Source organism: Mus caroli, unplaced genomic scaffold (genome assembly GCF_978045245.1).
Source record: "Mus caroli unplaced genomic scaffold, Mus_caroli_1 scaffold_2, whole genome shotgun sequence".
Taxonomy (NCBI): domain Eukaryota; kingdom Metazoa; phylum Chordata; class Mammalia; order Rodentia; family Muridae; genus Mus; species Mus caroli.
In genome coordinates this window covers 176,084,711-176,099,294 of record NW_028227257.1, presented here as the reverse complement: position 1 = coordinate 176,099,294, position 14,584 = coordinate 176,084,711, and the positions used below count along the sequence as shown (strand labels likewise).

At 37.8% G+C, this 14,584-nt stretch overlaps 1 protein-coding gene across 3 annotated transcripts in view; it reads left to right on the top strand.

Moving 5' to 3' along the window:
- Upf2 (UPF2 regulator of nonsense mediated mRNA decay) overlaps positions 1-14,584 on the top strand; it is a 105,822-nt gene that overhangs the window by 49,804 nt on the left and 41,434 nt on the right. For all 3 annotated transcript variants that reach the window (XM_021185922.3, XM_021185904.3, XM_021185914.3), the window contains exons 9-10: positions 3,698-3,806; positions 10,630-10,743. In XM_021185922.3, coding sequence (XP_021041581.1) covers positions 3,698-3,806; positions 10,630-10,743 — 223 coding nt within the window. The remainder of the gene's footprint in view (positions 1-3,697; positions 3,807-10,629; positions 10,744-14,584) is intronic.

Sequence of the window (14,584 nt, the reverse complement as noted above, 5' to 3'; positions counted from 1 at the left end):
CATACTTGAATGAGATTTGTTTATATAACACATATGAATACAGAATACTAACTTTGTTCCAAGAACTACCTTAGAATGTAGGCAAACTATCTCCATACTTAACATTTCCCTGGGAGAGAGATGTCAAGATAAAAAATAACTTCAATAAGTAAATTATATATGATTTTAAAGGTTCTTTTTGTTTTGCTTTAATTTGTGTGTATGGGAGCTTTGCCTGCATGTATATCTATATACTGTGAAAGCCAGAGGAGGGTGTCAGATCCCCTGGAACTGGAGTTACAGATGGTTGTAAGCCACCATGTGGGTGCTGAGAATTGAACTCAGGTCCCCTGGAAGAGCAGCCAGTGCTCCTAACCATGCTGCCATCATCCAGCCCCTTGTTTTGTTTTTGTTTGTTTTTGTTTTTGAGACAGACTCTCACTATATGGTCTTGCCTGGCCTGGAGCTTACTATGTAGACCAGCCTGGCTTCAGATTCATGGGCAGTCTTTGTGCTTTTGTCTCTTAGGATTATGGACATGTGCCACCACACTTGACTGTTAAATTCCATTTAAAAAAAAAAAAAACCTATTACAGGACAAAAGAGGTGGGGGGGGGCAGAGAGAAAGGTGGATTTGCAAATTCACTGGGATATTCAATGGGTTTCACTGAAGTGACTTGGGTACAATGAAGGAATATAGTGTGAGTGTTGGGGCAAGTGTATTCTATTCTCCTCCAAAGGAAGGAGAAATGCCGAGGTTTCAAATGAGATAGATGAATGCCAGTGTGCAGGGAGGGGACAGAAGAGTCGGATTAGCCCCGACATCATCTCAGAAGCACTATTTACAGAGCCTTAACCAGGCCTGCCTTCTTGTTGTTCTGCAGCCTCAGTGCTTGAGTCAGCAGGATGGATGATGAGTTTACATTCACATATTTGAATTAGCTCATTGATTTTTTTTTAGATTTATCTATGTGTATGAGTAATTTTTTGCCTACCATGAATGTGTTTCTACCATGTGTGTCTGGTGCCTTCAAAGGTCAGAAGTAAGTGTTGGGTTCCCTAGAACCAAATGATTGTGAGCCAAACCCCGGTCCTCTGGAAGAGCAACCAGTGCTCTTAAGCACTGAATCACCTCTCTAGCACCCCTAACAATTTATTATTATTATTATTATTATTATTATTATTATTATTATTATTTTGGGGTTTTTTTTTTTGAGACAGAGTTTCTCTGTATAGCCCTGGCTGTCCTGGAACTCACTTTGTAGACCAAGCTGGCCTCGACTCAGAAATCCACCTGCCTCTGCCTCCCGAGTGCTGGGATTAAAGGTGTGCGCCACCACACCCGGCTTAACAATTGATTATTAATTGGAAAGACCATGTGCTGTTAAAATGAGTGTGGGTGGAAAACAAAGGACCTAGATTTTAAGTATGGAAAAGAAAGAACCTAGTATTTTCGAGAGAATTTATAATATGCAGGTTAGTATAAATCTATCTGGTTAATATAAGAAAATAAAGAGTTCATTTGTTCCACGGTGTGGTGTTGTGTTGTGTTTTGTTTTAATAAAAGTATGTATTTGTTTCAGATAGATAGATAGAGAAAGATGCTTGAGTATATTTTAATGGTTTCTCTGTTGAAAGTTAAGTATCTGACATACAAAATGTGTGTGTGAGTGTGTGTGTGTGTGTGTGTGTGTGTGTGTATGTATGTGTGTACTGCTTGTGTATATGAGCCATTGGAAGTCAGATGGGAATTAAGTCCTTTGGACCTGGAGTTACAGGTGTGTGTGTGGTGTTGGGGACCAAATGTGGGTTCTCTGCAAGAACAGTAAGCACTCTTAACCACAAAGCCATTTATCCAATCCTCCAGCAACACCCAGGAAATCTTAAGGAAAACCTTAGTATTGTAATTTTATCATGGAATGATATGACTCTTATCATGTCTATTTTGTATGCTTAACTTCCAACAGATAAACCTTTAAATTATTTTAAATATATCTAAAGTTTGATGGTAAATGTTTATGTTCAAAACACTTTCAAATATTTTAAAAAATATGATTTTTAAAATTTATTTAAATATGAGAAGATAGCTACCACAATCTTGAATCTGTCTTATTATTTCAGACATGGTGACTATAGTAGCCATCTCATAGAGAGGTTGTCATTATTAACAAGTTGAATAATATATGTGTATGTATATTAGGATTAGGACTAGCCCTACCATGTTACTTTCTTTTAATTATTAAGGTTTTTTTATTTAAATTACACGTATTTAAGTGTGCCACAGTGTGTGTACGAATGTCAGAGAACAGTTTAGGGGAACTGGTCCTTTCTACTGTGTGGGTCACATGGTTTGAATCTGGGTTCCCTGGCTTGAAAGCAGCTACTTTAACTCACTGAGCCATCTCTCTGGCCTTCAAGTTTTGTTTAGAATATAGTGATTTTTTTTTTATAACTTATTTTTCTACCTTAAGAACAGACAGTCCTCTTCCCTTTTTGTAATAGTAGACATTCTGAGGTTAGGGGACACTCTTATCATGCATGAAAAGGTTTTGTTTAAAAACAAAATGTTAAAACTTAAATATTTTGAAAGAAATTATAGGGGGTTAAAGAAAAAAGTTTTTAAGATTTTAGCCCTAAATTTACTTTTCCTTCCCATAACCTCATATCTCCAGCCTTTATCTAAGGGTCAGTAATTCTAATTCCAAATCTGATTTACAGCCTGTGATGACAGGAATTCCTTTAGTGATATGACCCATTTGCCTTTCTACCCTAGTCAGTAGTACAGGGCTATTTGTGGTGATAGTTATAAACTGTAGGGTTATTTGTCTGTGTTCTAAGTGCGTCCAGCTACATCACGGCTTGTATTGGTGGCATTTGTAGTGTTTACTTCCCATCTCTGCACTGTTGGTCCTGCTGTTGCCTGTGTAGCTGCTTCTGTTTCCTCTTACTGCTCCTCCTCCCCAGCCAGTGTGTGGAATGGGTGAATACTCGAGGTGTGTATGATATGAGCTGTGATGGGAATGGAAATAAGTTGTAGTTTGTGTTGATTCCCATCAGCAGTGGCTGCCTGGAGTATTGGATTAAGTAAGCAGGATTCTGGAGCTGCATCCACACTGATGGGAAAGAGTGCTCTGTCACTGGAGGGGGCAGCAGCCTGAGTGGAACACATTGCCACTGACTACAGTGACATGGGGAAGGAGGGTCTGGATGGGTTTGTGATGAACAAAGTCTGCTCAGACTTTTTGGCATTATGTTAATATCTCATGAATACTTTTAGTTCTTGGTTACTTTCTTACTTCAGAAACTGAGATTTACAAATGCCTTACCCCTGGGTATATACAGGCAGCAGTTTGAAAGGATTCTGGTTTGCAGTATTGAGGTTGGCTTTAGGTTTGTAAGTGTTCTGTTACTGAGCAGTTATGTAAGGAGAAATGTAAGTCATGGCAGAATGCATTTTCTTCACATGGTATGTCATATATCAAAATTACACACTTAGTTGAAATACAGACTAGAAAATGCTAGGTTATTAATACTTTTACAAGACTTACTGAATTTTTACGAACTTCATAATGGCAATAAATTTGGCATATCTGAATGGTGATTGATTTTTTTAAAGAAATTATTTACTATGCGAGTAAATCTGAGAAAGTTTAAGTTTTAAAATGAATTATTTCTGGTGTGTCTTTCTTTTTACACATATTACATATAACTTTTGCAGGTTGGATTTGCTACCATTTTATGCAAGATTGGTTGCTACCTTGCATCCCTGCATGTCTGATGTAGCAGAGGATCTTTGTTCCATGCTGAGGGGGGATTTCAGATTTCATGTATGTATTTAAGCATTTATTTTGTAATAATTATATGTTCTAATAAGTCGAGTGAGGAATCTTTGAGCATAATGTTATTGATAAGCATTGATAGTGACTCAACAGTTGAGAATTTATGAAATTTAAACTTTTTCAAGTGTAGGTATGCTTAACAAAGCTTAAAGAGTTGCTAGTGCTGCTCCGGCTGGGAGGGGAGCTGTTGTTACGGTCTTGTCCTCCCACAGTAGGTATTGTACCTTTTCTTGTCGTGAATTAAAGACCAGTCTCCAAGGTTAAGACACAGGCCTTCTTGCTGACCCCAGGAGAAAGAGAGTTAGCCTGGAAGACAGTTGGGTATGCTGGCCCATAAGTGCCCCTTGAGATGTCGAGTTCCAAGAGTCGAAAGTGTAACAGCTTTCTTAAATTCGAAGGCACCAATGAATCTCCTGTTGCCTGTGATTTATTGATAATTGCCTTAACAGTTTTTATCTTGGGTAGTGTTAAGTTCTTTAAAGAGCATGCTGTAAATAGCAGCTCTTTATCAGGTAACTTCCCTTCCTTTCCAGTTTTACAGCTGGACTATGTTAGTAGTTCTCCTGGCGTACTTGCCCAGTTACCTTATGGAAGTAAGGTTGCAGACCTTCAAATACTTGGTGGTAGGTGGTAATGGCGCTGCTAGAGACTGGTCATGGACATTGATAGCCTATGGAACAACTTGAAGTTCTGTTTACAAAACTTTAGAGTAAGTTGTTTGGAACGCCAGTAAAGCTATTGTTTACTGTGTTCAGTGACCACTGGTGTACTCAACTGGACAAGTCAGCAGATAACCTCACAATATAGCTCAAAAATAAGACACAAATAAAAAAGCAAGCGGAAAATAATAAATTATGATTGTATACTTGTATGATTGTAGACTTATTGTAGTGTGAGTGCTTTGAATTCAGAGCAAGAAAACCACATGAGGGATAGAATGGTCTCTAATTCTTGTAATAAGTGTTTGTTACTATCTTTGTTGATTGAGATTTTCCTGGGCTATTTTTGCTGAAGTATTTTAGTTTTTCATAAGCAGTAGTGAGTCAGGTAAGCTTTCTGTGTTTAGAGAACTTGGGAAACACTGAGCTCATTAAAACTTAACAGTTTTGTTTTAATGTAAAACTTCAGAAAACCTTGTGAGGGTAATTGTGCTCTGTGACTGTCCTAAAGGAGTATGAGTATCTACCCGGGAAAGAACACACTTTGCTAAATGCTGCTACTTCAGGACTAGATACAGCAGAAGTCCTATTCTTGGCTGTGTAATTGACTCCGTGTACCAATGAGGAGCTTTTACAGCAGTGAGCACTATACCAATTGTCTGCATTGCTTTACCAACCAAACTCCAAATTAAGCAAGACACAAATTGTTGGACTAAGTATGATTAGTACATTTGGTGAAAGACTTAAAACTTAAGAGCATTCTATGAATGTATATCTCTCTTACCATGCAAATTGAAGTGGAAGTTGAAAGGATTGGCATAGTTTAGACTGCTGCAATCTTTGGAAGCCACTGTTCTCAGAATAGTTAGTGAGGTAATTGATTATTTTCCATCTCTCTCAGGATCTCTCCTACCTTATTCTGCAAACCTTCTATCCTAAATTAGTTCTGTTAGGCTTTAACTGAGCTTAATGTACAACTATACCAAATGAAAAAGTAACAGCTCTAAAACCCACATATTAACATCTGCTTAACACAGTACACCCTACAACACTCATCTTTCATTTCCTTGTTTTGAGACAGGGATTCATGTGTCCCAGGCTAGCCTCCAGTTCACTGTGTAGCGAAGATGACCTTGAATTTAGAGGGAAGACCTTGCACTGGGATTGTGGGGTAACGTGTGTTACCATATCCTATTTTTTTGTTTTTCCTTTTTATTTGAATTTTTTAGGATATAATTTTTTTCTAAAATCTTCACAGCAACCCCCTTGATAGAGACCACTAAGTTGTCGTGATTACTCATTAGTTGGTGCTCTTGTAGATTCTAAACTACTGGATCCTGCTGATTTTTTTAGAGGACATCATGCTGGCTCCACCATGTTGACATTGTGACTTGGACTTAGTTACTCAGGTGCTGGAACATCTATTCAAGGAGAATAATTTTGCTCTTTGAAGCAGTATGTGTCTTTATAATTACGTGAGATAAACCAGGTATGGCACAGTACCTAACCTAAATATTATTAGAATACTTCTTCCCTGTATACTACCAGTTCATTATCTTTAATCTTTTTTTAAGTTGGGTTTGTACCCTTAGTCTTTGCCCTACCTTTTTGTTTGTTCAAGACAGGATTCATGTAGTTGAGACCAGCTTCAAACTCATACTTGTAGTAGAGGCTGGCTGTGAATTGACTTCTGTATTCTACTTCCACGTGCTAGGATCCCAGGTGTGTACTACCACTCCTCACTCAGTCCTGAGTCTCGAGTGGGAACACATTATATGGCTTCAACTGATGCCTGTTTTTCCAGAGTGTTAATCACCAAATGTATGTGCCGTGCTAGAGCCTCTCCAGCGCAAAATACTTTTCTCGTCCTTTTAGAAACCAATTGTCTCTACCGAACACTCAACATTTTCTTCTAAAAACATCCTTATCTTTTACTTCATTGAATGTACTTCTGTATTTTTCTCATAATTCAGTATATTTCTGTTCAGCTGTCACAGTCCATTCACTCTGTAAAGTTCCCAGCTCCTCCTGTCACAGCATTCTGAAGCACTCGGTTCTAGCCACTTCCACCATGCCTGCTGCCACTGTCTTTCATAGTCCACAGCTCGTATGACAATAGCTCTTTAACCAGGTTTCCCTGTCTCTGTCTTCTATCTAGGTCCAATATATTGCCACAATATGATCATATTTACCCCCTTAAGAATCTCAGCTGAGAAGTAAAGCTGATAAAACTATATGTAGTCAAAGAAATTCTAGTTAAACAATGGATTTGCTAATTTGACAGATCAATAAAGCTAATAGAAGTGAGAAATCAACATTCTTATATACTTCAATCAGGTAAGAATTTAGATAAACACTTTGGCAATATGTTTCTAGATCGTTAGAGACATTCATACATTGAACACCTCTGAGAAATTTTTTACGAAGCTTTGTTTACATCATGAACTGTACTAGGACAAAATAATTATCCCAAAGCCCAACAATATTTTTTTTTTCTTTTAAGGGGGTCTGATGATCATGGTGCCAAAGTGATAAGTCACCAAAAATAATTTCATAAAATTTTGTCTCTAGATAGTGCAACTATGAGGAATATTTTGTTTCTAGTATTATTCTTTGTCCTCCAAAGGACCTCGGAGTCTGCTTCCTTAATAGAGAGGGCAGCTTTTAAGTAAATAATCTTTACTGAGATTCTAAAAAACGGTCTTTCCACACTTTTTAAATTAAAATTCTTTATTGGTGTTTCTTTATTCATAATTGACCAAAATACCTCACATAAACAACTTAAGAGATGAAGGATATATTTTGTTTGTTGTTTTGGAGAGTTCAATCAATGATTGCTTGCCTCCATGTTTGGAGAGAGCATCATGTTGGCTGGAAGATGTAGAGGCTTTTTTTTTAATGTCATAATGGATGGGTAGTCGAAACCAGGGACCAGATATAAACACCCAGTGATCCACCTCTCCTGCCTAGCGCCTGCTCCCCAAAGTTGTTCACAATGTTCAGCACATAAGCTTCTAGAAACATTCAAAGCCAAACTAAAACAATTGGTCAAAATAAATGGAATACAAATATGTTTATTCAGTATGTCTGTGTTTTATTGTGTGTCTGTGATTTTTAAGCTACATTTGCAATTATAGCACTTTATGCAAAGTATGTGCCTAAAGGCTTCAGATTTGTCTTCACCCTCATTCCCTGCCCCAGGAGGTGGATGGGACACCTTCTGAGACCATTATTCTACCAAATGAGGGAATACATATATACGTACATTAAAGCATATTCTTTATAGACTCAGAACAGATTACAAGGTTAACATAAAATAGGTTTGTAGAAAAATGTTGAGCTGGGCGTGGTGGCACACACCCTTAATCCCAGCACTCAGGAGGCAGAGGCAGGCAGATTTCTGAGTTCGAGGCCAGCCTGGTCTACAGAGTGAGTTCCAGGACAGCCAGGGCTACACAGAGAAAAATCACCCTGGCTCGAAAAACCAAACCAAACAACAACAACAAAAAAATCATTTTAAAGATTTATGTGTGGATCTCTTTATTTATGAAGAGATCATGTAGTGATACACACTAAGTAATTAATTTAGTTTTGTCTAGCTTTAAATATTGGATTGGAAGCAGCGTTTTTGTTAAGAATAATTGGTAATGTAAGTAAAATCTTAACAATAGTAATCACTAAAAAAATGCATTTTGTTGATGTGTATTTAGTTTTGCAGAGATATCGCTTCTCAGCAGTTGGCTAAGATCAAGTGCAGTTTTGCCTAAGTTGTTTGATATGTCTTTGATTCCAAGTTTTGAAGAAACGATAGTGAAAACTACCGCGTGAGGGAGGAGTTAGTATAACTAAGTGGACTCCTCTCCCCCAGCTACAGTCTTTTAAATGTTCTCAGCCTCTCTTAGGAACGTCAGGAATGGAGATAAAAGGTCTGCAGTTTAGAAGTCTCAGAGTTTTGAAGGGAAGAAAAAGTAGAAAAAACAGATCTCATAAAAATGGAGAGTTAAGCCGGGCGTGGTGGCGCACGCCTTTAGTCCCAGCACTCGGGAGGCAGAGGCAGGCGGATTTCTGAGTTCGAGGCCAGCCTGGTCTACAAAGTGAGTTCCAGGACAGCCAGGGCTACACAGAGAAACCCTGTCTCGAAAAACCAAAAAAAAAAAAAAAAAAAAAGAAAAAAAAATGGAGAGTTAAATAGTGATTACTAGGGCTGGAGAGATGGCTCTGTGGTTGAGTACTGGCTCTTGCAAAGGTCCAAAGTTTGGTTGCCAACACCCACATGGTGTCTTAAAACCATCTATAACTCCAGTTCCAAGGGATTCCCCGTGCTTTTCTGGCCTTCACAAGCACCAGACACACATATATGCTTGCAGGCACTTGTACATGCAAATAAAATAAAAATAAATCTTTTTTTAAAAAGTGATTACCAGACTGGGAAGGGTGAAGGTGGGGAGAAATGCAAAGAGAATATCTATAAGGTATGTGGAGTGCAGTTGGGTGAAAAGAATAACTCTTGATGTCCCACAGTACAGTAAGTTAACTATAGCAGGTAAACACATTTCAAAGCAGCTAGTAGGGCCTGGTGGGAGCACAAAGATGGACCATGTACTTGTTCTGCTCTGGCTGTAAGTTCTCTTTGTCTCCAATCACAAAGAGATTGTTTATCTGGAAATAATGAGTAAAGTTTTCTATTATGTTTGTGATTTTGCTTAGTATACTTTTGTTGATACTTAGATTTAGTAATAATGACCCCCTAATTTGCTCCGGGGTCTTACTAAGCATGTTTTATTTTAAAGTCATCACTAAAGAGTCTGGGGTGCTGTCACACACCTGGAATCCTCCCATGCAGTGAGGCAGAGACAGAAGGATTGATACAAGTTTAAAGCTACTTGGTTTATAAGGAAGCTTCAGGTCAGCCAAGGCTGCATTGTAAAACCCTTCCTTAATCATCAAACAAACAAACATCACTAAAATTCTGAAAAGTCTAAATACCTGCTCTGTTTGCTGCATAAAACAGAAGCCTGAAAGTCAACAGATTCCATTGAGTGCTTAGCTGTCTGGTTCAGTAAAATAATGATCATGAAGTACATATATGTCTTCTCATGAGATTAGACTTCTTTTGTTTAACTTGGGATGCCATCATATTATGGAAGTAAATTTCCATAGTTGGGAAATATGAATCTTGGTATTCACCATAGCCAAGTCAGTTGACACTGCTGGGATCTTGCCCCTCCCCCCGCCCCCCTTCCCCTTCTCTTCTCCTTCTCCCTACTACACTAGAAGAGTCACAGCTGTCATTTCTTTTTCTGAATGTTATAATATGGGCAAAATAAGTGGGTAATGTTCTGGGAAGAACACTGAATTAATTGGAGATGTTACCATCTCATGATCATTGTTTACATAATAGACTTCTCGACTGTAATATGCATTTCTTCTGAAACTATAACCCTACAGTTAACTATAACTACACTTACCTCAGTCTGTCTGTAGCATACTGTTATGCTTTTAATGGAATTTTACTATATTTGATTTTTCTTAAATATATACACCATATTTAAATGTATTTATATACATATATATAAATATATCTTTAAGTAGAACTTAAACTTGCAAAAGATTTGAGCTTTGACACATGATTATTTCTGATACTAAAAACAATTAATATATTGCATGTTTCATTGTAGTGAATTCTACTAAATATGTGATATAGTTGATAATATAGAACAATACCTGAAAGTATTTTTCACTTAAATAAGCTTTTAGCATTTATATCTTTTAAAGCAGCATTTCCTAAAGTGTGTTCTTAAAATACTAATCCGATGTTCTGTTAACTGATAGTAGTTAATACTATGTCAAAAAGGCGGAGATTACTAAATAAATTTGAGAAATCTTGATTTAAATTAGGTTACTTTGAGAGTTTATTCAAGCCTGACAAAAATGTTTTGATTCCCCAAATGACTTGGTCACGGAGCAGCTTTGCAGAGCACTTCCTAGAACTAGTGTGGACAGCATGGGTAAAGTTTTCCTCAAAGTAGTTTGAAGTCAAGAAATCTTACCCAATTTATTTGAAATATTTGAAGTGAATTAAAACATTAAAGTAGTTCTGATTACAGGTTTTCAATGTGTTAATTATCTAAGCAATGTCTTTTAATTTATAGGTTCGAAAAAAGGACCAGATCAACATTGAAACAAAGAACAAAACTGTCCGCTTTATTGGAGAGCTAACCAAGTTTAAGATGTTCACCAAAAATGATACACTGCATTGTTTAAAGGTAATTGCTACATTGTTCCTAATAGAGAAACTTTTAAGTTCTGTTTATAAGTTGCAGAAATGATTAATATTTGATTAATTTAAATCAAAGTTAATTTGTAAAAAGGAATATTATTAAATACATTACCAAAATAGAAAAAAAATGCTAGGATGGTAGATATAAATTGCAGGAATATCAGTAATTAAATAAAGGGACAAAATATATCAAGTAAAAGCCATATATAAGCACAATACTTGGTTAATTAATTTTGTGTCCTTAGAGATACAGACAGAATAGGCTAAAATAAAAAGACAGAGAAAATACATTTGTATAAATACTATTTACAAAAACTGGTTTCATCAAACCGTTTCAGAATCTGAGGCAGAAAGCATGTTGGCGGAATCGCTCTCCTTCTGAAAGGCAGGCCGGCCGGCTTAACAAGAAAGCATTCTGTATCCGACAAGCTTAAAAAGACATGAGGAAATAATCACAGTAATGAACAGGCAACAGCAGGATGGACTATTAGAGTTTGATGAACAGTTTACCAAACCTTTCTATAATTAACATTATGTTTGACACCAAAATCATCTCTGGAGACATTCGTGGGTTGGTAACTGAAATCCTGCGCATTGTGTTCTCTGTCCACAATGAAGCTAAGTTAGAAACCAAATAGCAACATTAATTTTACGTGGTAAAGTTAGAGCAGAATTGATAAAAACATGCGTTTTAAATAATTATTCTTTTTCTAAAATCTTTTTTCCCCCATTGAAATTGCATTTATACTTGAAACACTAAGAGTCTCTGTAAATGTTGAAAGCCTTAAGCCTGCTAGGCTTCCCTAGGACGTCTTGGAAGAGCGCTAGCAGCAGCAGATGGCTCTCTCAGGCAAACCTCAGGCAGCATGTCACAGACTGTTGAAATATACTAATGTGGAGGCTGCAAAGATGGCTCAACAGTTCAGTTGGGTCTTCCAGAGGACCCAGGTTCAATCTCCAGCACCTACATGGCAGTTCACAACTGTCTGCGACTCCAGTTCCAGGGAATCTGACACCCTCACACAGCATGCATGCAGGCAAAACACCACCAATACATGTGGGGGAAATCAATCATCAGGTGTTTTTAATTAGCTAATTGCTGTGTCATTTTAAATTATACAGATCTATGAGGAAATATACATGGTTCCTGGCATAGAATTCTGCTTCTAACGTTTGCTTTAAGAAGGTCATCATTATACACATAGATTAATGTGCAGAGATTTTTGTCATAACATTTTTTTAAGTCTCTCTCAAGCCTACTATATTCTTGCTTTAGGTACTAAGATAACAGAGCATGTGCCACTAAGCCCAGCTTTCATACCATTTTGGGTTTTTGTATTTGCATATATGTTTTCTACCATTTTCAACAAATACTTCAGATTTGAAGGCTGACTTTTTGCTCTTTTTTTTTTAAAGATGTATTAATTTTTATGTGTGTGAGTACACTGTAGCTGTCTTCAGACATACCACAAGAGGGCATCAGATCTCATTATAGATGGTTGTGAGCCACCATGTATTTGCAGGGAGTTGAACTCAGGACCTCTGGAAGAACACTCAGTGTTCTTACCACTGAGCCATCTCTGCAGCCCTATTGCGGCATTTTCATACACACAAATTATTATACTAGCTCCTTCTCACCCTCCCCACTGTCTTCTCCACCCTCCCTATTTCCAGAGTCGCCTTCTTCTCTCCAGATAATTACCCTCAGCTTCCACGTGCTCTCTTCTTACCCTCTTTAGACCTCATTCTTCTCCCTCATTGCCCTCTTACTGCATGTGTGAGCACGCACACACACACAGACACTCATTTAATTGTAGATTTCATATCATATAAAACATGTCTGTCTTTTCTCACTTAACATAATTTTCCATTTTTCTATAAATATTATTTTATTTTTCTTAAAACTAAATAAAGTTTTGCTGTGTATCATTACTATAGTGTTCCCACATCTTGCCTGTTGTGAATAATTCAACAATGAACATGGATGTTCAAGTATCTCTGTAGCATACCCTTTGGCCATATGCTTAGAAGTAGTATAGTTGGTTATTTGGCAGTTGTTGTTTTTCGTGTCTTGAATCATTTCCATACTTACTTCCGTAGTGGCTGCACAAGTTTGTATTTTTATCAGCTCTAACTAAAAGTTCTTCTCTACATAGTTCCTAATCATCATTTGTTGTCTTTTGTTTTCTTTGTCTGTGTTTGCATGTGTGTAGTCCCATCAGAGGCCAAAAAGGGGCATTGGTTCTTTGGAACCAGAGTTATAGATGGTTGGTAGCTACAATGTTAGTGCTGGGAACTGAACCTGGGTCCTCTGAAAGAACAGCCAGTGCCCTTAACCACTGGCTTAGAGCAGTCGCTGCGGCCTGGTTGTTTCGTTTTTAATTTTGGAGGTTCTTTACGGATGGTAGATACTGCTCCCTTGTCAGGTTCTGTCTCATGCTGTGTGCTGTCTGTACATTCTGCTGCTGGCTTCCTTTGTTCAGGCCTTTTACTATCGTATGATCCCAGTTGTCAGTTCTCAGGACTGGTTTCTAAGCAATGTGAGTTCCTTTCAGTTATTTACTGTGCCTATATGTTGAAGTGTTTGCCCATGTTTCTTCTAACACTAAGGTCTTTGATTTATTTTAAATTGATTTTGTGTAGGATGAAAGATGGATCATGTGTGTGTGTGTGTGTGTGTGTGTGTGTGTGTGGTGTAAGGCCAGGGTTCATGTTAGGTGTCTCCCTCTATCAGACTCATGCCTCATTTTTTGGTGATAATCTTTTCAGTGAACCTGGAACTCATTCATTTGGCTAGATTGGCTAGCTAGCAAGCTGTAAGGAAGGAAATGAAGGTTCTAGAGGTAAAGTATTTGACCCCTGAGCTTTTTCCACAGACCCCATGTTTCATGATTTATATTGTCTGTGCAGTTGTTCTGGCACCATATGAAGAGTATTTCTTTTTCTCACTTATGTTCTTGACTCTGTAATCAAAGATTAGGTGAGTGTATGTGGGGTAGGAGGTGTTACTTTTAGGTACTCTGTTCTAATCCATTGGTCTATGTGTTTCTTTTTATGTTGTACCATGGTGTTTCTTACTGTGTTTCTGTGGCATAGTTTGAGGTCAGAGATTGTGGTGCCTAGTGTTCTTTCTGCTTATAATTGCTTTATTTAAGGTGTTTTGTGCTTCTATGTGATTTTTAGATTATTTTTTATAATTCCATGAAGAACATCATTGGGATTTTGTTGGGAATTGCATTTTATTCTTAAGTTGCTTTCAATTATATAATCAGTTTTACTTTTTTCATTTTATATATGAATATTTTGCATGCATGTATGTCTGTGTACTGCTTGTGTACCTGATTCCTTAGGGGTCAGAAGAGGGTATCAAATCCCCTGGAACTGGAGTTACTAATAGTTGTGAACCACTGTGTGGGTGTTAGAACCTGAACCTGGGTCTTCTGGAAGAGCAACAGTATTCTTTACTTACTCACTTTACATTCAGATCATAGCTTCTCCTCTCTCTTCTCCCAGACTCTCCCTTCTACCCCTCCCTGCATCCACCCCTCCTCCCTTTCTCCTTTGAAAAAGGGAGGCTACCCAGGGATGTCAACCTGCCTTGGCGTAACAAGTTGCAATAGGACTAAGCACATCTCCTGTTGAGGCTAGACATGACAGCCCAGTTAGGGGAAAGGGATCTGGAGTTTTCTGTCAACTTGACACAGCTGGAGCTATCACAGGGAAGGGAGCTTCAGTGGGGGAGATGCCTCCATGAGAGCCAGCTGGAAGGCATTTTCTCAATTAGTGATCAAGGGGAGGAGAGTCCATTGTGGGTGGGACCATCTCTG